Raw genomic sequence first — 24,062 nt, 5'->3', positions numbered from 1 at the left:
CCTTTCCCCCCCAACATTACTGCATAGGTGATGTCATTCTCAGTGAACCACATCACATAATTTCTGTCTATCCCATTATTCTTAATTTTTTTAATACATAGATATAGGTAGAGATCTGTTACCTATCCAAAAGAATGAATGCCTTAGTTTAGGTATGTAATACAAATTCTCTTTTGATAAAGGTGAGCTCTTTGTTAACAATAGTTTAAACATAGTTGAAAAAGTCCTTCAAAAGTAGAAAAATATACTGTAACATATCTAGCCGTCTATTATGTGTTTTATTAATACAATGTATAGTTGTTGAATGAATGACTATACTGATGACTTAAAAATCACAAATCCTCAGCTTTGTCAAGGAATTAAAATCCACTATTGTTCCACTGCTATTTAACTATTTTTATGTTTTCCTTCATTGTTTTGTTTAGGAAACAAAATGTACTAAGTTTGGAATAAATGGTTTGAAATATCTAAAATAAAAATAACCCAAGCAAATGTAATTTTAAACTGTCACTCTGTGTATAGGGTCACATTATTTCACTTGCAGTCACTCAGGGTTTATATATATCACATTTCAGTGTAATGACACGGCAGGCTCCAAAGAAAATACCAGGCAACACGAATTTGGTTTGACTAACAAGTATTTACATGACTCTGTAACTCTAATTATTGTAGTCTTTTAAGGGGTTTATGCTACACAGGCTTCATTCTTTAAATGAATGAAGATTAAAAGAGGTTGATTGGTAGTATATGTAAAAATGATACTGCAGCCTGTTTAGATACATGTCGGATTTAAGTCAGAGCTTCTGCAGGGAACAGGTGGATTTAAGAGTGGCCTGACACGAGCAGAGAACAGCCTGTCATGTGCATGCTTTCTTGTGTGTATTAACTGTTTTTTCTTTCCAGAGGGGTAGTGTTGATAGAAGTCAGGGTGATCATATGCTCTTTTAGGTTTTTGTAGTCATCCAGTTGGTACATTATAGGGAAGAAAAGATAAACAGTGCTGTCCTTGGCTTGTGAGATTGGTAGTTGGGTAGATAAGTAATTGTTTTGTTGGCTATAGACCCATTCACATGTATTTGCCCACTAAGGACCATCCATATTGGTGGCATGCTTTTGCTTTGGTGAGATGACCAACTGGAACTGTGGGTTAAATCTGTGAAACCATTTCATGGATTCCCCTGTTGATTAAAACTCGCTTGTCAATGTGACCACAATATAACCTCTAATTCCACTATAGTGCTTCTCACTTTGTATTGCAAAGGTGTTCCCCTTAGATCATCTTGAGGTCTTCAAGCACAGAGACTGTCCCTTTTTTAAATCTCTGGATTCCCAGTGTGTAGTCTGGTGCCTAACTGAATTAAGAAAAAAAAAAAGTGCTCTCATTTTGCAACATAATTTGCTGGTGATAATGTAAATAATTATTTGGGCTTTTCTGTAGGATAAACACTTGAGATTGTATTAATTTGACAATTAGGCTTAATCCAGAGGATTTATTTATTTATCCACATTTAGTTAAGAGTTATTAGATCCAGGTAGGACAGATCCACCATTTCTCTTTCCTCTCCTATATATAATGTCCATTTTGAGTAGTTGGAGTCTGTGCCATACTGTTGTTAAAAATGTAAATATAATCCCTAGTTTCAGGCATTTGTGCCAGGTGCTGGATTCCTCCTACCTGCTAATAGGCTTTATCTGTCATATACATATATGAAAGCATGTCCCACAAATCCAAGCATGTAAATTAGTAGAATTATCACACTAATGGTACTAGTAAACACTGTCCCCCTGGAATTCCAACTTGCACTTTCTGAATTTTGTCCCCTGCCTCTTACGTTTTCAGGTGAAGGAGTTATTACATGGGGAGGAGTTCAAGGAGCAAAAGTGGTAATGAAACTGACACACTCCTATAACACATAATTAGCTACTCAAAAATGGTGGTGTTTCTAAGAGTGCAAGTCTCCTTTGATGGATGTGAAAACATCTCTTTTATCTCTAATTGTACTCTTTGTACTTGTATAAATCTCATGCTCTCTTTGTTTTATTTTCTACTTCCTAATTTTCTTTACACTGGAGAAAGAAAGCTGTTGTAAAGAAGTAAAGTGAGTTTTTGCTTGTTGGCCAGGAATTCAAGATCAATGAAACATTTTTTTAAGTTTTTGTTTGTTTTTGTTTTTATTTGTTTTTTTTGTTTTTTTTTTTTAGTGTTTATTTATTTTTGAGAGAGAGAGAGAGAGCCAGAGCATGAGCAGGGGAGGGGCAGAGAGTGAGGGAGACACAGAATCCGAAGCAGGCTCCAGGCTCTGAGCTGTCAGCACAGAACCCAATGCAGGGCTCAAACTCATGAACTGCGAGATCATGACCTGATGTTTAAACCAACTAAGCCACCCAGGCACCCAAGATCAATGAAATAATTTTTAATTGAAGTGTTATAGTTAAAAATTTTAAGTATTGACTGAAAGTAATGGCAGTGGGAATACAAACAGTTTTCCAGTGTGAGTTTTAGTGTTGAGGACTGTTTGTGGGCTATGGGTTCCTAGAGCCAGGCATAGGTGTAGGGAACACAGCACACCATCTTAAATGGGTGCAGATATATTTTTAATAACCTCAGGTTTTTCCTGGTTTCATCAGGAATGATTATAGATTCCTTGAGAGTTATTTTTCTTATTATAAAAGCAATGTTTATATTCTCATTATAGAACTCTGGGAAACTAAAAACAAATGGCCAATATTTGTTGGGCACTAACTATATGCTAGGCTTTTAAAATCCTTGCAGAGACCCAATCAACTGGGTAATTATTATAATTTCCATTTTGCAAATGAAGAAGCTTCTATGCTCTAAACACTATATTATACTGATAAGTACTATGATAGAGCAGAGAGTTAGAGGATGTAACTTAATTCTGGGAGGCCATGAAAATTTCCCAGAGCAGTTGAATTTAGTCTGAATTTACTGAATTTACTGCTTGAATTTAGTCTCAGTGAAAGAGCAACTAGCCATAGTTATGAAGATGAGAAGACCATAGAATTCTGGTCTCATTTCTTCCCCTGCTTTATCTTTAGAACCTGCAATAGTGCCTTGCCCACAGTAGGCACTCACTAAATGTCCGTTGAATGGATGTAGGTGGAACAACATTTACAATGACATAGATGAATAGAGAGCATGTTTAGAAAACTGATAGTTTACTTTGACAGGAGCATGGGCTATGTGATAAAAGCAGCAGGAGCTTGGGGCACCTGGGTGGCTCAGTTGGTTGAGCGTCCGACTTCAGCTCAGGTCATGATCTTGCAGTCTGTGAGTTCAAGCCCCATGTTGGGCTCTGTGCTGAGGGCTCAGAGCCTGGAGCCTGCTTCGGATTCTGTGACTCCCTCTCTCTGATCCTCCCCCGTTCATGCTCTCTCTCTCTCTCTCTCTGTGAAAAATAAATAAACTTAAAAAAAATTTTTTTTAAATAAAAAAAATTAAAAAAAAAAGCAGCAGGAGCTTAGGTAGAAGAAATAAGGGTCAGACCATGAATTTACTGTTATGAAATTGCAATAGGGTACTTATTTTGGTAGCCCATATATAATAAAAATTGTTAAGCTATAAAGGAGGTGATTTGGATCCTGGGAAGGGATAAAATGCAATTGTGTAAATAGTTCCAGGTATATATTTTCTAACTCAGTGGAACAAAATGTTTAAAATTGAGGGGTGCCTGGGTGGTTGAGTTGTTTAAGTGTTCGACTTGGGGTCAGATCATGATCTCACGGTTCGTGGGTTTGAGCTCTGCGTCAGGCTCTGCACTGACAATGTGGAACCTCCTTGGGATTCTCTCTCCCCCTGTCTCTCTCTGCCCCTCCCCTACTCTGTCTCTCTCTAAATAAATAAATAAATAAATAAACATTAAGAAAGAAAATGGTTTGAATGTTTGAATATTCTTTGGACTTCTGTGAAGATAAAATACTTTTGAATGCAAATGTGAAATATTAAAACTCTAAAAACCCCATTCAAGGGATGTGTCCTGGAATGCAAACGTGGGTTTATCAGTTAACCTTCGTTGGGTAATAACCCCCTCCCCCCAAACTTAGTGGCTTAAAAAAACAACCACTTGGGCTGGATTCAGCTTGACAGTGCTTATGCTTGTCTTGGCTGGGCTCATTCACACATCTGCTTTCAGCTGCTGGACAGCTAGGCAGTGCTGCTTCTGGGTTGGCTGCTTGTCAGCTGGGATGATGGGGGCCTCTGGGCCACATGTCTCTCATCATCTACCAGGCTAGCCCAGGCTTGTTCAAGTGGAGATCTCAGGCTTCCGAGGACAGCAAGAGGGCAAGCCCCATGTATGAGTGCTTTTCAAAGTTGTTTGTGTCACATTTGCCACATATCCTATTGGTCAAAATAAGTTACATCCTAAATTCAAAAAGTAGAGAAATAGATTCTACCTTTCCATGGGAGGAGCTGCAAAGTCACATTGCAAGGGACTGGAAATACAGAGGGGAAGGATTTGTGGCCATTTTGTAGTCTAAGATAATGGATTATAGCTGGATTTCAGGAATGGACGGAAACCTAAATGTTGTTAGGTCTGCCTTGCTCTCTTGTTGCCTGTCATTCTTCTGTATCTTCAGACCAGCTTCCTCTACTTCAAATGGTTCCAATGGTTAAAAAAAAAAAAAAAAAAGACTGCTGACAGCCTCTAAGATCATATAAAACAAATACAGATACCCCTTAACTGACTCTTCCTTTCTCCATTGGGAAGATTCCCTTGGAGAAGGGGATCTAGAATCTAGAAGGGAATATGGTTAATTTGCCTTCTAAATTCTAGAAGGGAATGTGGTTTAGTTTGCCTTCAGAAAACTTAATCTGTGAACTATGGTGGGGTGAGTGGGTTGGGTGTTTGTATGGGTGGGTGGGAGATGGGGGTTTACAGTGTGTGAATCTAGCATTCAAGAGTTATATTGCTATAACCTCACGACAGTTGGGTTGGGGGAATGAGAAGAAGAAGAAAGGGAATGGTGCCCCCCGTAAAACAGTAGATATTGGGAGTGGGTAGCTAGACAAACATTTCACAGTGGTACATCACACTGAGTTTTATAAATCATATAGAAAATTCAGGGGACTGAAAGTAGTGGCTAAGCCCTTGGAGGAAGAGTGGTAAGAACTATTTTTACTTACAACATTTTTGACATCAAATGTATGGGGTTTTTTTCCTGACACCAACCAATTCTCCAACTCTGCAGACACCAACTGGGTGTCCTTCAATCCAATCCAATCCAATCCAACTCAATATACCTGGAGTTAGCATCAGATTCCACCAGGTAAGGACTCAGTCTTACAAGACTGCTTTCCCGTTTCAGATGCCAGCTACAATTCCCAGACTGTCACCTGTACTTCTGACCAACCAGCTTTAAATTCAGGGATTCCACTAACCCTCCCCTCAGTTTCAGTAATTTTCTATAATGACTCACAGAACTCAGGAAAGCCCTTTACTTACTGTTACTGGTTTATTATAAACAATACAACTCAGAAACGAATGGAAGAGATGCATAGAAGAAATATGGGACAAAGGGGTTGTACAGAACTTTTATGCCTTTTTTTTGGGTGTGCCAACCTGTCAGCACCTCATGTGTTTACCAACCCAAAGCTTTCTAAACCCTGTTATTTAGGGTTTTTTAAATGGAGGTTTCATTACAGAGGTATGATTGATTAAATCATTGTCCATTGGTGATTAACTCAATTTCTAGCCTCTCTTCCTTCCCCAAACGGGGTGGGTGGGCTGATAGTTCCAACCCCCTAACCCATACCTTGGTCTTTCTTGAGGCCAGCCCCCATCCTGAAGCTATCTGAGAGCCCTCAGCCACCATTCTCATTATTATACAAAAAACACTCCAGAGATTCCAAGACTTTAGTAGCTATGTGCCAGGAACCAGGACAAAAATCATTTATTTTTTTTTATTATATCACAAAGGGTAAATTGGGGGACCTGAATGAGGAAAGAAAAAATTAGGATTCAATCATAGTTGGAGGGGCTGCAAAGGGTGGCTAGGAAAAAGAAAATATCCACTTACCAGATAGGGGCAAATTCAGAAAGGCTTTACTCTGGCAAGGACAGATTAAGGAGGAGCTGGGCAGAATCTCTAAGAGGCCTTCACACATTCCTGTAACTGAAGATAGGGCTGCAGTGGCCTGACTCTGAGCAGTTAGATTTTTAGCCTCACTAGAAAGGACCAGAGAATCCCAACATAGTTTAAAGTTGAAAGTATTAGGAATCAGATTTTCTGTGCAGATTGTAGGCATTTGTTAACATTTAATGAAAGGAAGAAAGCAGGATTCATAAATAAGCATTGACCTATAAATTACCTATCTGTAGTTTGCTATCTGAGATTTCCCCTACTGTTAGTTAATTACTCTAAGTCAAAGTTTCTCAACCTTTTATTTTATTTTATTAAAAAAAAGTTTTTTTTTAAAGTTTATTTCTTTTTGAGAGAGAGAGAGCTGGGGAGGGGCAGAGAGAGAGAGACAGAGAATCTGAAGCAGGCTACAGGCTCTGAGCTGTCAGCGCAGAGCCTGATGTAGGGCTCAAACTCATGAAGTCTGAGATCATGACCTGAGCTGAAGTTGGATGCTAAACTGACGGAGCCATCCAGGCACCTCAATTTCTCAAACTTTTAAACCATGACTCACAGTAAAACATGTTTTTCATTGCATGTATAAGACACATGGTCAAACATACTCCGAGCAGTTCCACCAAACAATACAGACCCTTTCTAAGTGCAATGATTTCTACTCCATTCCATTTCCTTCTTTTTAAAAGCTTACTTTGACTGACTAAATTGATTTCATGATCAGCTAATTGGTTGCTACCAATTGTCTGAAAGCATTGCTCTAAGAGGTTTACTAAAATTTTCATGGGCCTAAGACCAGTTTGAAGAAAGGGGATAGGAGCAAAGTAAAGGGGTAAAGCTCTTCTGTCTCAAGGACTCCATCCAAGATGGAGCAGCAGGAGTTCCCAGTAACATACTGAGAAATCTTCTTTTGGGAGTGTCTTGAGTGGTTTTATCACTCAACTCCTTTTACTTCTACACATAGTGTCATTTATTTGATGACAAATTGTTTTTATTCGGGAGAATTTTCTGGGTCCTTTATTTCTTCCTTTTCATGTTGTTGACATTGTAGGTATTTTGATAATCACTGGCACATGTTCCGTGAAATAAAGGAGAAAAATGAAAGAAGTGAAATCCTTCTCTCTTTTATGTCATTATCACAGGTGGAGGTTGGAAATTATTCATAATAATGAGTTTTCTGGATTTTTGTTTTCTGTATATCAGCATATGGAAGTGTAAGGAAAAACAAACTCTAAATGAAGCAAAAGAGAGAAAGTAGTACTCCAATCTCCAAGATGTTCCAATGTCATGCAATGGCTGAGTAGTGAGCAGTTCCAGAGTTTTTATTTCATACATATTCATTTATTAGGGGCATATTTTTGTTTCTAAATATGGTGGATTAGTAGGGGAATGAGACGTTGACATCATATATTCATTTGTTTATGCATTCATTCAGTATTCATTTATCAACGAATAGTTTAGGTATTAGAGATGCAGGAGTGAACAGAACATTGTCCCTCACCTCATGCAGCTGGGACAAATGGGGGAGATCAGTATTATTATTATTATTATTTTAAAATATAATTTATTGTCAAGTTATCTAACATACATTGTATACAGTGTGCTCGTGGCTTTGGGAGTAGATTCCCATGATTCATTGCTTACATACAACACCAAGTGCTCATCCCAACAAGTGCCCTCCTCAATGCCCGTCACCCATTTTCCCCTCTCCCCTACCCCCCCGTCAACCCTCAGTTTGTTCTCTGTATTTGAGTCTCTTATGATTTGCCTCCCTCTCTGTTTGAAACTATTTTTGGAGGGGAGACCAATATTAAACAAACGTATCTTTACACAGATTGTGATAAATACTATGACAGTAACAGACTATGAGAAAGAAAAACAGGAAGGACCCAATTTATATGGGGAGTGGTAGTTTTAGGAAAGGCCTTGTGAAGTAAGTCAAGATGTGGAAGCTGAGCAGGAGGTGGCAGGCAAAAATGACCTGGTTTAATTTTTTTTTTAACATTTATTTATTTTTGAGAGACAGAGAGAAACAGTGAACAAGCAGTGGAGGGGCAGAGAGAGAGGGAGACACAGAATGTGAAGCAGGCTCTAGGCCCTGAGCTGTCAGCATAGAGCCTGATGCAGGGCTCGAACCCATGAACTGTGAGATCATGACCTGAGTTGAAGTCAGACGCTTAACCGACTGAGCCACCCAGGCGCCCCCAAAATGACCTCGTTTGAATAGTATATGTCACATATTAACAAAAAGCCCAGAATATTCCACCATGTTTTGAAAAGCTAAAACTTCAGCAATAGATATAAGTAATATACAGGGGCTCCTGGGTGGCCCAGTCAGTTAAGAATCCAACTCTTTATTTCAGCTCAGATCAGGATCACGGTTCATGAGCTCAAGCCCCACATTGGGCTCTGCGCTGATAGCATGGAGGCTGCTTGGGATTCTTTCTCTCTCTAACTCTCTCTCTCCTTTCTCTGCCCCTCACTCTCTCTCTCTCTCAAAAGAATTAATAAGCATTAAAAAAATAAAAAAAATAAGTAATATACAAATCCTCCTAAAAGAAGTGGAAGGAAAGACTCATGAGGTGAAAAGGGAAAGTGAGCAGAGCTGCCATCTAAGGCACAGGTGGTCAGGACTGTGATTGATGTTGCAAGTTGCTGTTTGGTCCAACGGCAGAGAGCCGATTTTCCACCTTGCAAAGCAGCCAGGGCCTATCCTTACCAGTATCTCTTTGAAACTATCTTTGTATTTTTCTCCTGGTCTCTCTACCCGCCACCCCCCCCCCCTTAGACAACATTAGTGTCTCTTGTTCCATGTGTTGGCAGGGTGTAAAGTGGATGTATTTTGTAAAAAGTTACCTTACCAATTGGAAACATCTCCTGGGCTAGGTTGGTTCCTCTTCCATTAGAAATTATTTTCCCTGTAGTGCCTGGGTGGCTCAGTCAGTTATGTGTCTGACTCTTGATTTTGGTCCAGATCATGATATCACATTTGATGAGTTTGAGCCTCCCATCAGGCTCTGTGCTGTTGGTGTGGAGTCTGCTTCGAATTCTCTCTTCAATGCGTGTGTTCTCTCACATGCTCTCTCTCTCTCAGAATAAATAAATAAACTTAAAAAAAAAAAAGAAATTATTTGCCGTTCCTCTGAAACCTTAGGCCAAGAGCTTGCTAAACCATTGTTTGACATTTCTATACTTACATTCAGCAGAATGCTTATATGCAATATCATTTCCATATTGTTTCTATTTTCATCTTAGTCTTTTGTTGAACACAGTGTTTATAACATTTATAATTTAAGGGAGTGTCAGAAATGACTACATGTAGGGACCCAGCAAGGAGTGAAAATCTAGAGAAAGAGATTGCAATCAGACATTTATTTTCCAATGGACAAGGTTTTTGTTTTTGTTTGTTTGTTTGTTTTTTCCTTTATTACAATTTAATCAATTAACAGCTGAAATTGTATCTGTAGTCATTATTAGGTTTAATTGCTGAGAAATATGTTGTGTCTTTTTAACTGGGGAAAATGTATCAAATTTTTCTATAGCTTTTTTACTTTCCAAGAGCAAAGACTTTATAATCATAAAATAATAAAAAGCCAAATCAAAAATAGTATATATTTTTGTATATTTTATATATTTTATGTTATTTTAAATTATTTTATGTTTTATATAATATTTTACATACTGTATTATGGTTGACGTATTAATTATATATTATATAATATCATTATGTTATTAATTATTACATTACATCATATTATATATTTTTATTTATTTTTTACATTTTATTTTTTTAAATTTACATCCAAATTAGTTAGCATATAGTGCAACAATGATTTTAGGAGTAGATTCCTTAATGCCCCTTATCCATTTAGCCCATCCCCCTCCCACACCTCCTCTAGTAACCCTCTGTTCTCCATATTTATGAGTCCCTTATGCTTTGTCCCCCTCCCTGTTTTTATATTACTTTTGTTTCCCTTCCCCTATGTTCATCTGTTTTGTCTCTTAAAGTCCTCATATGAGTGAAGTCATATGATGTTTGTCTTTCTCTGACTGACTAATTTCACTTAGCCTAATACCCTCCAGTTCCATCCATGTAGTTGCAAATGGCAAGTTTTCATTCTTTTTGATTGCCGAGTAATACTCCATTATATATATATATATATATATATATATATATATGTGTGTGTGTGTGTGTGTGTAAAGATATACCACATCTTCTTTATCCATTCATCCATCGATGGGCATTTGGGCTGTTTCCATACTTTGGCTATTGTTGATAGTGCTGCTATAAACATGGGGGTGCAAGTGTCCCTTCGAAATAGCACACCTGAATCCCTTGGATAAATACCTAGTAGTGCAATTGCTGGGTTGTAGGGTAGTTCTATTTTTAGTTTTTGAAGAAACCTCCATACTGTTTTCCAGAGTGGCTGCACCAGCTTGCATTCCCACAATGGACAAGGTTTTTTTTAGTCAGTTTTTCTGCCCTTTGGATCAGGCTGTCCTTGGACTGGTGATCTTCCCTTGGCAATATTTTGTGAAGCAAGCAGGAGTTCCTTGAGTCACAGCAGAGTCCCCAGGGCTTCTGTTTTTATCTGCATCTTGTTGAACACAATATTTATAGTATTTTTTGTAGGGCTTGAACCCATGAATCATGAGCTCATGATCTGAGCTGAAATCAAGAATCGAATGCTCAACCGACTGAGCCACCCAGGTGCCCCTCCTTCTTTTTAATGGCCCGGGAGAAGACAAGTGTCTTCTTTTTTCCTTTTCTTTTTTATTGACGTATAGTTGATATACAATGTCATATTAGTTTCAGGTGTACAACATAGTGATTAACAACTCTATACATTATGCTGTGCTCACAAGCATAGCTACCATTTGTCATTGTACAAGACTCTAAGAACACTGTTAACTGTATTCCCTATCATGTACCTTTCGTCTCCATGACGTATTCATTCCATAACAGTATCTCCCACTCCCCTTCACCCATTTTCCCATCCCCCACTCCCTTCCCTCTGGCAACTATCAGTTTGTTCTCTGTACTCATAGGTCTATTTCTCCTTTTGCTATTAGAGTCTTTCAAAGTTTGAAGGCAGTTCTCCTGGTTTCTCTTACTCTTTCTTTGGGTGACATATCTACTATTCTTTTAACTATTCCTTCAAGAATGTGGTTACTGGACCTCATTGCTATTTTTACTTTCCCTTCTTAGAATGTACTATTGTTTTCATTGCCCCTCATGACATGACTATTCCACCTGATGCCTGTTAGGTCTCAAGTTTTTCTTTCATTTGTTCCAAGTGCCTATTTACTTCATTTTGAAAAAAATCTTAAGAATTATATGACCAAGAATCTTTATTCAATAAGGGTATTAGATTAGGAATAGAAAACTAGGGCAAAGGAAAGAAGAGTGAAAATATACCTGTTAATGACTGCTCATTACTTAATGTAATTGTCAAAACTGTTACTTGATATGTAATTGTGTTTTGTTTAATAATATTTACTGAGATTCCTGGAAGCCAAAGTAAACAAGGAAACATAGGAAGTTATACAGGTCTTGTGACCAGAACAGAGAAATCATATCAGTTCTTCAAAAGAGGTTATGTTTTCCCTGGGGGTATTAAATTCCAAAAAGTGTTTCTTATGTGGATTCTTTATAGCACACAAAATATAATGAAAATGACCTCTCCATCAATCTCAAATGCAACAGTGATATTCATATGACTACATGACTGCTTCTTATTCTGACCTTGGTAGATGCTTTTGGCATAACATTTGAGCACAACTCAGTAAAATCAATTTACTTCCCTTGTAAAAACTCTTTTAACACTCTCTACCATTTCCTGATGCTAAAGATTCTTCATACTCCATGTCATAGTCTTTGTGAATTGAATATTGTACACATAGGACCCTTTCTCCAAGGCAAATGTGTACACTGAGTTATGGATTTGGTTGATTTTGATTATGGTCCATGGCACTTATTTTTTTATCTTTGGTTTGGGTCGATTTCTGTACCATTGGAGTCATACTAAGAAAGCTAACAAGTGTTAATTTTAACAATTATGATTATGCTGGGTAGTAAATCATACTTAATGCCCCAGCCTCTTCTTTACCTTCCTCCCGAGAGTCCAGATTGGTTTACAGTCAGAATTCCTGCAGTTTGGACCTTGAGGGTGGGACAGGACTGTGCTGCTCAAAACTCTATGAAGAACCTTCCCCTGGGGTGGGAATGGGAGCGTCCCTTTGACCACGGGAAGGGACGTGCAGTTCCAGGAAACACTTGCCAAACCACAGAGATTGCAGGCCTACTGCCCATCCATTATTATCATCATTATTTAACGTCTTTCAAAGGTCAGAGCCAAAATAAATGGTCTGTCAGCCAAGTGAGCGACACCAGCCTTTACCACAGGCATTGGAGGCCCTTTTGGTATTTAGTAGCAGTGACTTGGGTCATATTCTTGTCTGATTCCATCAGACTGGCTGGGTTTCTGCCTTCTGCTGTCTTGCCACAACTTTTTTTTTTTTTTTTTTTTTTGGCAGTTCTCCCCACCCCCATCCATGCCCCCGCCAGCCCAGCCCAGTAATAGTTACTTGGTATGTGTTTGCTGCTCTTTCTTTCTTTCTTTCTTTCTTTCTTTCTTTTTTAGAATTAAACAAAGGGATTGAATTAATTGTGCTAGTGAGTGATAAAATATACAGGGAGGGCTTTTGGGGGCTCCTGAATTTGGGGTTCTGGTCCATCTCTGAAATTCTGCTCCCCCTGGGGATAAAGAGTAGTATTGTGGTCAAAAGTGTGGAGCCAAAACTCTGAGTTCAAATCCTGACTCTGCCACTTACTAGCTGAATAATCTTGGGCAATTTACTTAACTTCTCTATGTTTCAGTGTCCTCATTATAAAATGGATTTAGTAATAAAAACCTCCCTCATGGATTTGAAATTTGATAGTTCATGAAAAGTGCTTGGAGCAGTGTCTGTCTCAATGTGTTAGCTGCTATTATTATTAGGCTGCAGAAATCATACCAAGGTGTCAGCCTTATACTGAGATCACTGTAGGTTGAGGCTGTTTGGGAGGGAGGTACTTGGGATTGTATTTGGAGATGGGTAATGGGAAAGTACCTAAACCCCTCAAGACCCAGACCATCCAGCAAGATGGATTTTTTTTTTTCTTGAGGATAAAATGGAGTGAAATTATGATGACTCAGAAATGTCTGCATCCTAGGGCTCATGGCCCACTTCATTGTTCATTCCAACAGAAGGAATGTTCAGTCCAGGTATGCACAAATTTGGCTCCATCTGCTTACCAGGGCCCAGCATCCAGACAGAACCTCTGTTGCCTGAGGCAGGGGAACAAGGTAGTCTCATAGACTTTGAACTGGAGTGCTCAGGCTCTGAATCTTAGGTTAGCTTATTGACCTTTTTTGTGTCTCAGTTTCTTTCTCTATAAAATAGCAATTATAATTCCGACATTTCAAGGTAGTTTTGGAGACTAAATAACAGGACACTTGTAAAATACCCTGCATAGTGTCTGGCCTTAAAAGACATTTGATTTGTTGGCTTCCTTCCCTTTCTTCTTCTCATTCTTCCCTGTCAGCTAACTTTATTAAGAAAGCCTCAGTGTAGGAAGTAATTTAGAGGAGTGCTTTCAAATTTAATGTGGGATGGAGGGGATTCTTGTTAAGCTACATATGCTGATTCAGCAGGTCTGGAGTAGTAGGGCCTGAGTCTGTGCATCTAATCAGTCCCCGGGTGACACCAATCTTGTGTCTCAGGCCCCCATAGTAGCACAGCTCTCTAATTCCTCCCTTTGCATCTCATTACTATCTTTTAGATTCGTGTTAGTATTTTAATAGTCTTGCCACACACATATGCTTATCTAGGATCATTTGGAGAAACAGCAAAGGTTGCATGTTACCGTGCACCTCAGAGTGTTTTCTCTCATCCAGCACAGGCAGCAATGGTTGAGGTCCAGAAGAAACCTAGCATAGGCATTTTATCAGGATCCCCATGGACCTGGGATCCCAAACTGTTTTACATAAAATACTGGGTTCCTGTCTGTTGACAGTCTCCTTTCTGAATCTGGGTCCCTCCATAATGTAGATGGCAGGGAGGGAGTTGACTTAAAGACTGCTTTTGCCCTCACTAAGCACCTCAGATATTTTTAGAGCCATGCACTCCAACTACTAGCCTTCTCCAGGTTCGATAGGTTATGTTCTCTCCAATGTACACAGATGGAGGAGTCTACTTTGGCTCTTTTTTCTTTTTTGTCTGTGATACACACTTGTGAGTGCTTGGTGCATATTCTTTGACTGATTCTAGAGATTTTAGCAGGTTTTTCAGATTTATTTTTGAGAACCCTCCTCACTGTTGTTTCTTTGTAGTATCAGAGCTTTTAAATATTTGACCTCCTTCTTTTTTCTTCCCTGCATTATTTACTGGAACTTCTTTACTCCGAACTACCAGGATCAGATGCATCTGCTGTGTGCATTTTGGGAACTGGCCCTCATTGTCCTCAGGCAACTTTTCTTGAAGTAAAAAAATGTAAAAGTGACTAATCTCCTTGAGTTACAAACCTTTGAGTTAGAGATGTGAAGAAGAAATAATAATAGCCTCCTTTTTTTTTTTTAAATTAAAACAAGACTATTTTTTCTTTTCTTTCCTTTTTTTTTAAATTTAAGAACACTACAAAGCGTCCAACTTAGAGCTTGGTCATCAGCCACATTACAAAACGAACCAAGGCTACATCAGTCTTTTAGGCTTACCTTGGTGCTATTTCATGAAGAGTTTCTCCTACTTGGCTCAGCTCTGCCTAATAGGCTTGCCAGTTTGGAGAACACTGAAAATAGCCCCAGCTAAGAAGCCAGGCATTTTGAAAGTTAAGATGGAGAAGTATTGCAGGCGGAAAAATAGGGAACATATTTGATGTAAAGAAAAGTCAGTGGGGCCATTAATATTTCCATCTTATCTAGATATATCAGTCAGGGTCATAATAGAAAACGGATGGCACAGTCCATAATTAAGGACAATTTACAAAGGTATAGGTGTAGGGGAAACCTAGGACTAGTGGTGAGTTGTTACTGCCCTTGAGCCTGAAAGTGACCTTGGCAGGGAGGGATCCAACCTCACTATTATTCCTCCACACTTTCAATTTCCCATTTCTTGCCAGAGCTCTCTGTTGGAAGAACCCAATGGGAAGCAGAGTGCATAAGAGTACCTTGTTATAGTTTATTCTGGGCAGCCTCCTGGAGCAGATAGCAGGGTGGAGGTGGGTGGACAGATGACCTATAGGGTCAAACAGAAGTAAACTACTCTTACACTTTCTTTTGAAGGACTTGTTAACCTGAAGGCAATATCAATATTGTGAGGTCCTAGAGGGAAGACACTGGCCTTCCCACTTATCTGTGGGATACTGTTTAAGGGATTGTTGAGTGAATGAATGGGGCTGTTCATTTCCTTCCTTTCTCTCTCTCTCTTTTAAGTTTATCCATTTTGAGATAGAGATAGAGAGAGAGAGAGAGAACAACAAGAGCAGGGGAGGGGCAGAGAGAGAAGGAAAGAGTGAGAATCCCAAGCAGGCTCTGCACTATCAGTGTAGAGCCTGATGTGGGGCTCGAACTAACGAACTATGAGATCATGACCTGAGCAGAAACCAAGAGTCCGATGCTTAACTGACTGAGCCACCCAGGTGTCCCTCTTTCCTTTCTCTTGACTTGCACTTGGGGTGGCCAACAATAGCTGGATGATGCTGTCTTGGTTAGGGTCTTGTGTTCTGAATAGAGAGGCTTCTCATAGTCACGGCTAACTGACTCAAAGAGATTAACACTTCCTGTCTATGTGATCATTTTAGTTTTAACAATATCATTAGTAAAACTGTTAAATGAAGGTAGAGTTTACTGCATTAATATCTTGAGTCTTTTTGTATTAACATTGTTTTTACAAGTATCCAGATTTAGCTAGGCAATGCATTCATGAATCTTTAGCTCATCTCAGTGAATATTAAATCTAACCCTGTTATTTCTCCTCTCACCAGTGCCCCACTGGCCCACAGATGGGTAAACTGTTTAATTTGGGAACCCATGTGACTTTTGATTCTTTCCCAGGCTGCTTCAAGAGAAGAACACACAAAGGAATAAATTAACTTCATTAACTTTAAAAGAAGGTCTCTGGGTAATGCCAGGTTTCTTTTAACTGTCCATAGAGCAGGAGTCAAAATAGAAATGAATTTATTGGCTACAAACTTTGGAAAACTTCCTCATGCAGTCAAACTGTCATCCCTAAAGATTCTCAGACATTAGTATTTTGCAGGAAGGGATAGAGCTAAATGCCACAAGTGACTAGTTTGGAGGTACCTGGAGTTCCTGAAGCACTCAGGTGTAAAAGCAGAAGAGAACACATTGTTAGGGAGAGGAATGAGTCCCTTTTCACTTAGTGCTTTACTATTCTTGTCTAAGGGTTCTCAGGGTGTGCGTGCGTGCGTGCGTGCACGTGTGTGTGTGTGTGTGTGTGTGTGTGTGTGTGGTGTGGGGAGATAGAAGAAGTGGGGGAGCCTCAGAATCTCTTAGACATCCATGAAAAAGATGACTTTATCCTTTGCTAAATAGAATTGGGTCCTCAAATTCCATATGATCGTTCTTTGAAATTCTGATGGGTTTCTTTCCATACACTTTTGTTAATGAGTTTTTGACAGATCCTTCTTATTCTCATGAAATCTATTGATATTTTATGTATTTCAAATCTGAACGGATTGTTGATTTAATTCTCTGCAAGGATCATAACTCTTGGAGGACTTTTTTATAGTTCTGCTTCCCAGGTCCCCAAGGACAGAAAAGGCATGGCTGGCTCACATGAACCCCTCACATCACCCAGAGTGACAGGCATTCTCTGCTCCCATTAAACCCCCTGCTGTAAGGTCCCTCCATTAATGGGTTTCTGAGTTTGGGTCATGCCATCTCTGGCTAAGGCTATGGACCTACAGAAGCATGCAATTTTTTTCCTTAATCAGGATTTGAGATTTAAAAATAACTTTTGTTTCTAGTTTCTTCACATGTCATAACCATTTTGGATTTGACCTTTTTGCTTTTTGTATGGGGGTGAAGGACTAGAGCCACTGGAAAAGCTGCCTGTAGGCCTGCAGTTGGAGTTTCCACTACAGGCATGTTTTGTTTGGCAGGCAGACAGGCAGGGCCCTTCACTCTACCCCTTCTCCTGCCACCATTAGACTGAACTGCTTCAAATGGAGCACACACTCTCCTGTTTGCCTCAGGCCACATTACTCCCTATTGCTGAATTCATTCTAGGCACATCCAGAAACTTTTATGTTCTCTCTTTTCTCAAACATTTTTTTTAAAAAACTTTATTTATTTATTTTTGAGAGAGAGAGAGAGAGAGAGAGAGAGAGAGAATGAGCAGAGGAGGGGACAGAGAAAGAGGAGGGTAGAGAATCCCAAGCAGGCTCTGTGCTGATACCAGAGAGACTGATGCAGGGCTCGAACTCATGAACCATGAGATCATGACCTGAGTTGAAGTTGGAAGCTTAACTGACTGAGCCACCAAGGCACTCCATCTTTCCTAAACACTTTAAAAAATAGTTCTGTGTTCCATAATAATTATACCTGTCTTTACTTTTGACTTGGGATTGAGCTACTTGTGTAAATCAAATGATTCCTTAGTCGTCCTGTACAAATAACAAAATTAACAATTGTATAGTTCTTTAGAGCTTACGAGGCATTTTTATTTAATTTATTGGATCATCACAATAATCCCATGGCTAGAGAGGTGGGTATTTTTCTCCATATTATGGATGGGAGGTTATATAGCATAGTGATTAAGAGTACAGGCTTTGGAGTTAGACAATTTGAGTTTGAATTTCACCTTTTGTAATTACTAGCATAGTCTCAGCTAATAAATGTACACAGTTTCCTCAACTGTAGAATGGGTATATACTATCTATCTTATAGGGTCATTATAAGAAGTAAATAATTAATTCATACAAAGTAATTAGAACCATGCCTAGCATATAGCAAGTGCTCAATAAATGTTAACTGCTAAAAATATTATTGTTATTATTAATAGCACATGAAAAAATGAAAACTTGAAAAAGTTGTGAAATCTAAAGTCACAACAGCTAGTTGGCAGGAGAGTTGGGGCTTTAATCAAGATTGAGAAATGTCTGGTACTGGCTTCTTTCCTCCGTATTTACTACTGATTTCCTCATGTGTTCTGAGGGGACTATAAGGTGAATCATCTTTTATTTCATCTTTCAGCTTCCTTATCTTCATTTTCTTTTGTTTACTCACCTTTAGAACTCTTGGGCATCATCTGTCCAGTCATGGGATCCATCTGTCAGAATTCAGCAAGGTGTAGGGATGTCCACATCCCTGCAGGTAGACTCTCCTTGACACAGAGCTGCTGGGGATGTCTGGGGTCCCTCTGAATTCTGTCCAGATAGATAGCCTGGAAAAATTAACATCCTACTTAAAGTAAAAGTATCCTATTGTTGCCACACAGCAAATATTTTAGAAATCAATAAGCATATATTTCTCCATGCTTCAGTTTCTTTCTTCTTAAGAGCAAGAATACTTAAATTTAGTGATCTCATTTGTCATTCACATCCCTTTGAGGTAGTGAAAAATAGGTTAAATTATCTCCAGGGGGGGTGGGGCCAGGAGAAGGGTAATGAAGTCCAGTGTGAAAAGAACACAGGCTATGAAGTCAGGCAGATGAGGTTCAAATGGCTGTTTCATTTTCTGCTATGTCTCCAAGTCCCATTTTCCTCATCTATAAGGAGGATAAGCAGAGGACTGTGTGGAGACTTAAAGGAGATACTGTTCACCAAAGAGATAATGGCAGGTACTTAGCAGGTAAATATGGCTGTTATTGGGGAGGTGACTTTTCACACTGGCTAAGGGTCACAGTGGGGAGCTCAGAGAAAGGGGATGCCATAGTGGGAATAATATTTGAGGAAGACTATGCTGGAGGAAGATTTAAGTGGTCAGCCCAGTCACTTGGCCATATTAGGTAATCGGCAAGCTGGGTATTGACTGGAAATAGGATTTATATGAGAGAAGACAGGAAGTAATACCAGTTTGCACAAATGTGTGAGATGGTCATGGAGACAAATCTAATTGGAAAAGAGTGGTAGACCATATGATTTCATATGCAAATTGGTTGCACATTTTAGAAGGCTTTGAAATGCCAGATTGAGGAGCTTGAACTTATTTCATTAAGGAAATAATGAACTTATTTCATTATTTCAATAGGAAGCCATTGAACATTCTTAAACACATATTTTGACATATTCAATTTTGGTTAGAACTGTGTTTGTGTATTGGGCCTCTTCATCATGGTTGGAGGAAGATGTGTCTGGTTAGACGATGCTAGTTCTGATTTTTACATTTAATGGAAATGCCACAGAGACAGCATTTCTTTTGGACTGGAAGATAAAGTTGGATGACACCACTTTGGCTGTGTGGAGACTAGACTAGTCCACTGTGGGGGAGACAAAGGAAGATGAAGGGAGAAATGAATGAGTACCCATATGAGATTTTTGGTGATACTAGTCTAGAGAGGGATGGAGCAAATAGAAATATGGAAGAAACTGCTTTCCCTATTTGTTTTTTGTTTTTACAAGAGATACTGGGTGTTTTTAAAGTTTATTTATTTATTTTGAGAGAGACAGTATGTGCACGCACGCTGGGGGGAGGGGCAGAGAGAGAGAGAGAGAGAGAGAATGAGAATCCCAAGCAGGCTCTGTGCAGAGAGCAGTTCAATGCAGGGCTTGAACTCACAAACTGTGAAATCATGACCTGAGCTGAAATCAAGAGTCAGACGCTCAACCGACTGAGCCACCCAGGTGCCTTTGTGGAATCTCTTATGGATAGCAAATACATGGCATGCACAGTCTATTTCTAATTCAATCCCACTGCAAATGTTAATTGATCTTGGTATGTTTTCCTATTGAGCTCAATGGTAGTCTTAGAGTCCTTGTTAACACAATGTTTCAGGCAGCTTTTATCAATTTATCAGAGTTAGCACTGGAATTCAAACCTATCTGTCATGTCTGGAGTAAGAAATGAATGAGAAATAGATTATGGCTATACTCACAGTACAAATCAATTCTTACTTTTCCAGGTGGAACTTGCGGAAATCTGTGCCAAGAGCGAGCGTTATATTGGCACTGAAGGAGGAGGGATGGACCAGTCCATATCATTTCTTGCAGAAGAAGGAACTGTAGGTGACATTAAGCTATTTGGAAATATCAACTAGGCAAAGTTCCAATGGAGAGGAAGGCCCTGAGATCTTCCACATCCTTGGTTCTGGGCCACCAATTCTATCAGGTTCTATTGTAAATGGTATTTCTCAATTGCTTTGTAATTCAAGGCTGCTATCAGTTCACCTATTATGTTTCATGTTGATCACCTCTTTCTTAGGCTTCCAGAACCATACTTCAAGTCTGTTTTTCTCTTGTGTCTACTTTTTTCCCCCTTCTATTTCTTTTCATTGTTAAATGAGATTTCTCAACTCCTTGGTTGTTGAGACCTCCTTTCCCGCTCTCGTCCCAAATCACTTCATCTCATGGCATTTTCATAATCTCTTGTTGGTTTTAAACCCAAATGTTAACTTCTCTTACCACATATATTCACAACCCCTCTTTTTATAATTTACACTTTGGTATCATTTTTCTCTGTCAACATTTTTGGGGCTTCAGTGGCGGGGAAAAGAATGTTGATGGTAAGCCAGAGATGAATTCCTTAGCTGCATACTACTTCCCCTTGGCTATCAACTCCCTTAGGCAGAGTAGAGGTTTTGGTTGTTGCCCATAAACCCATTTCCAAAGTAGAAGCAGACATTTCTTTAAAACCTTTTCTTAGTTTTTCATCAGATTCCTACAGGCTTGGCTATTTTCCAAGAATACCTGGATTTCTTCTTATTAAGAATATTTATTATTGATTTCTCTAAGCCAAAGACATGAAGCATGAGAAAATGTGGTTTAATGTTGAGAACATACTCTGGGTGTTTGGGATGAGACCTGACAAGCATAGATGGTGGCAAGAGTCCTGATGTTAATGTAAGTTAGCTATAGAGTCTGAACAAAGTCCAGTGTCTTTGAGCTTACAAAACACTTCATGACCTGGCCCTTGCTTTACCTCTCCAGCCTACCCTGTCACCAATCTTCAACCCTCCAACTTTGAGCTCCAGCCAAATTTCAATACACAAAGCTCTATTAACACCTCATGTTTTTTGCCTCTCAACTTGCATATGCTCTTCCCTCTCTTTGATATCCCATTTGGGTCAAGAAATCCTCTGTCTGCCCTAGTTTTGCTCATCCTTTAAGACTCAGTTTAGATTTCCCTTTTTTCAAAGGAGCCTATACTAGGTGATCAGATGCTTCAACTATGTGTCTATAAAGCTCCCTGCACTTTGCTACCACTGTAACACAACCTAGAAATGTATTCGTCTACTTGATTGTCTTTCCTGCTAGATTGTGAGCTCTTATGAAGGCAGGGACAATGTCTGTCTTGTTCACTGTTGTATCTCCAGTGCCTCATACAGTGCCTGGAAGTCAATAAATAATATTTGAATCGAATGAGTGCATTTTTAGGAAAAATGTTTGCTAAGGTAAATAAATACATAAATTATTTAACATTTTCTGAATTCTAATACATTATATCTCACCTGTCATTTTTCTTCCAATAGGCCAAGTTGATAGAATTTAGTCCTCTGAGGGCAACTGATGTGAAACTCCCAAGTGGAGCAGTGTTTGTGATTGCCAACAGTTGTGTGGAAATGAATAAGGCAGCGACTTCACACTTCAATATCAGAGTGATGGAGTGTCGGCTGGCTGCAAAGGTATGAACTTGGCACACTAGTGAAACCTGGAGTAGGCTTTCCCTTGTCCTTTTTCTCCTTTTTCCCTGCTACTTTGTCTCTTTCCCTAAAGTTTAGGGCAACATTCTTAGTGCAGCAATATTTTAAATAATAATCTTTGGGTAGAGAGCAATCTGATTCCAAACTCAGGAGATAAATAAACCTATAGGTGTGCCCTGCAACCTCTAGGCATTTGGAAGCTATGTGAACTTCACAGTTGAGTCTTCTAGGGTGGCATGGGGAGAAGAGGAGAGTTTATATCTGTGAAGCACAGGCCGTGGGTTAGGTATGGGTGGAGAAAGGTAGTTAGAGGTGACTGATGGGAAGTGACCATAACTGATCTTGTTTCCTCAACAAATGTGATGGTAACCCCAACACCTGCTGCTGTCAGATGTACCATTTTCGTAGCAGCGGGCCATCACTGGTCACTCTAAAAAAACAGACTCGCTGTAATGCTCCTGTGCCCAAAAGACTTTTACATGTCTGCAAAGGAAACACAAACCAGCAGGGAGTTTTGGGAGTTCTCTGTTCCATAGTTTAGAAGAATCTTGCCAGTCAAGCCTTAAATCTACTTAGGAAGTATTTATTGAATACCTGTTGTATGCCTAGGAGCATGAAGATACACAGAGAGATATAAGACATAAGAATAGAGAGAGTAGAGTGGAGAGTTAAAATTAGAGGGATGTGAAATTAGAGTTAAAATTAGAGGAAATGGTTAGTATGTGATCAGGTATGGTATGTAAGCAGGTGCTCCAAAAATGACGCAGAAATGAAATGTTATGGAGGATCCAGAAAGGTACATGGTATGACCAGAAACGTGGAGAGAATTAAGGCCTGGAGCTGGGGAGTGGGTTCTGGCTTAGGAGGTGCACTGTGCTTTCTCCTAGTTAGAATGAGGGCTTAGAAATTTAAGTCTGATCAGATAATTCCCCTGCTTAACACCTTTCAAATTTTTTTATTTCATTGGAATAAAGTAAAAAGTCCTGGAGAGCCTTGCAAGATCTGATGCCTGTGCACTTCATCCTCTTCCTGTCTTAGCATCCCCCACTCCCATTACACTCCGGTTATAATGCTCCTTCCCACCCCAGGGACTTTGCACATGCCCGGAATGCTCTTCCACTTGCCTTCTTTGAAGTCTCAGCCTAAATGTTCCCCAGGGAAGCTTTCCTTGACTTTCTTACTCCCAGACTAAGGTTAAATCTCCCTTCAAATTTCATTGTACGTACACTTCTCAGTTATGGAATTATCACCATTGTTTAATGTCTGTCTCCTCCTTTTTTTTTTTTTAATGTTTATTTATTTATGAGACAGAGAGAGACAGAGCATGAATGGGGGAGGGTCAGAGAGAGGGAGACACAGAATCGGAAACAGGCTCCAGGCTCTGAGCTGTCAGCCCAGAGCGTGACGCGGGGCTCAAACTCACAGACTGCGAGATCATGACCTGAGCCGAAGCCGGATCCCTAGTCGACTGAGCCACCCAGGAGCCCCTGTCTCCTCCTTTTGATACAATTTTATCGGGAGCCAGGACTGCATCCATCTTGCTAACTCTTGTATCTCTCTAATGCCTGGCATTGTGCTTAGGCCAAAATAGGCACAGGATAAACATTTGCCGAATAAATGAATAACTCCCTGTGTTACCTGCCCTGTCATATGTATTTTGCTCAATTTCACAATATTTTACCAGTGCATATTGGATGAGCTACTGTGGAGAAAGTACCTTACAGCTACTGTGTAAGGTACAGTTATTCCTGTGACTGACTTGCCACTTCACCCTCCTCCCACCACCTGAAGTTGTGAAGTTAGGGGGAGTTGAGATACGATGAGCCAGAAAAATAAAAGGTGCTTTTTTTCTGGAACATTTTGGCATTAATATTTTTTTTAAAAATCATGGTTTAAATGTTTTAAATTTGGAATTTACTCATTCAGATAATTTCTAAAATTTGTGTAAAAGCAATGTTTTAATATCAAACTTCACAGTATCTGATCCGTGCATATATGAGAAGTAGTGCAGTAAACTTTTCAGTATCAAAGTGTCAATGACAGTGAAGTTTTTTTTTCCTTGAGGACAACAAGCTTCCTCTTTCAGGAGGTGGAAGAAATTCGTG

At 39.4% G+C, this 24,062-nt stretch overlaps 1 protein-coding gene across 3 annotated transcripts in view; it reads left to right on the top strand.

Annotated features, from left to right (window-relative positions):
• Positions 1-24,062, top strand: part of GALK2 (galactokinase 2) — a 154,282-nt gene that overhangs the window by 56,719 nt on the left and 73,501 nt on the right. For all 3 annotated transcript variants that reach the window (XM_030318224.1, XM_030318222.2, XM_030318225.1), the window contains 2 exons: positions 20,221-20,319; positions 21,787-21,939. In XM_030318224.1, the coding sequence (XP_030174084.1) occupies positions 20,221-20,319; positions 21,787-21,939 (252 nt within the window). The remainder of the gene's footprint in view (positions 1-20,220; positions 20,320-21,786; positions 21,940-24,062) is intronic.

The sequence above is a fragment of the Lynx canadensis genome, chromosome B3 (assembly GCF_007474595.2).
Source record: "Lynx canadensis isolate LIC74 chromosome B3, mLynCan4.pri.v2, whole genome shotgun sequence".
Taxonomy (NCBI): Eukaryota; Metazoa; Chordata; class Mammalia; order Carnivora; family Felidae; genus Lynx; species Lynx canadensis.
The sequence above is the reverse complement of the archived record's forward strand: the minus strand, read 5'-3'. Positions and strand labels throughout refer to the sequence as shown.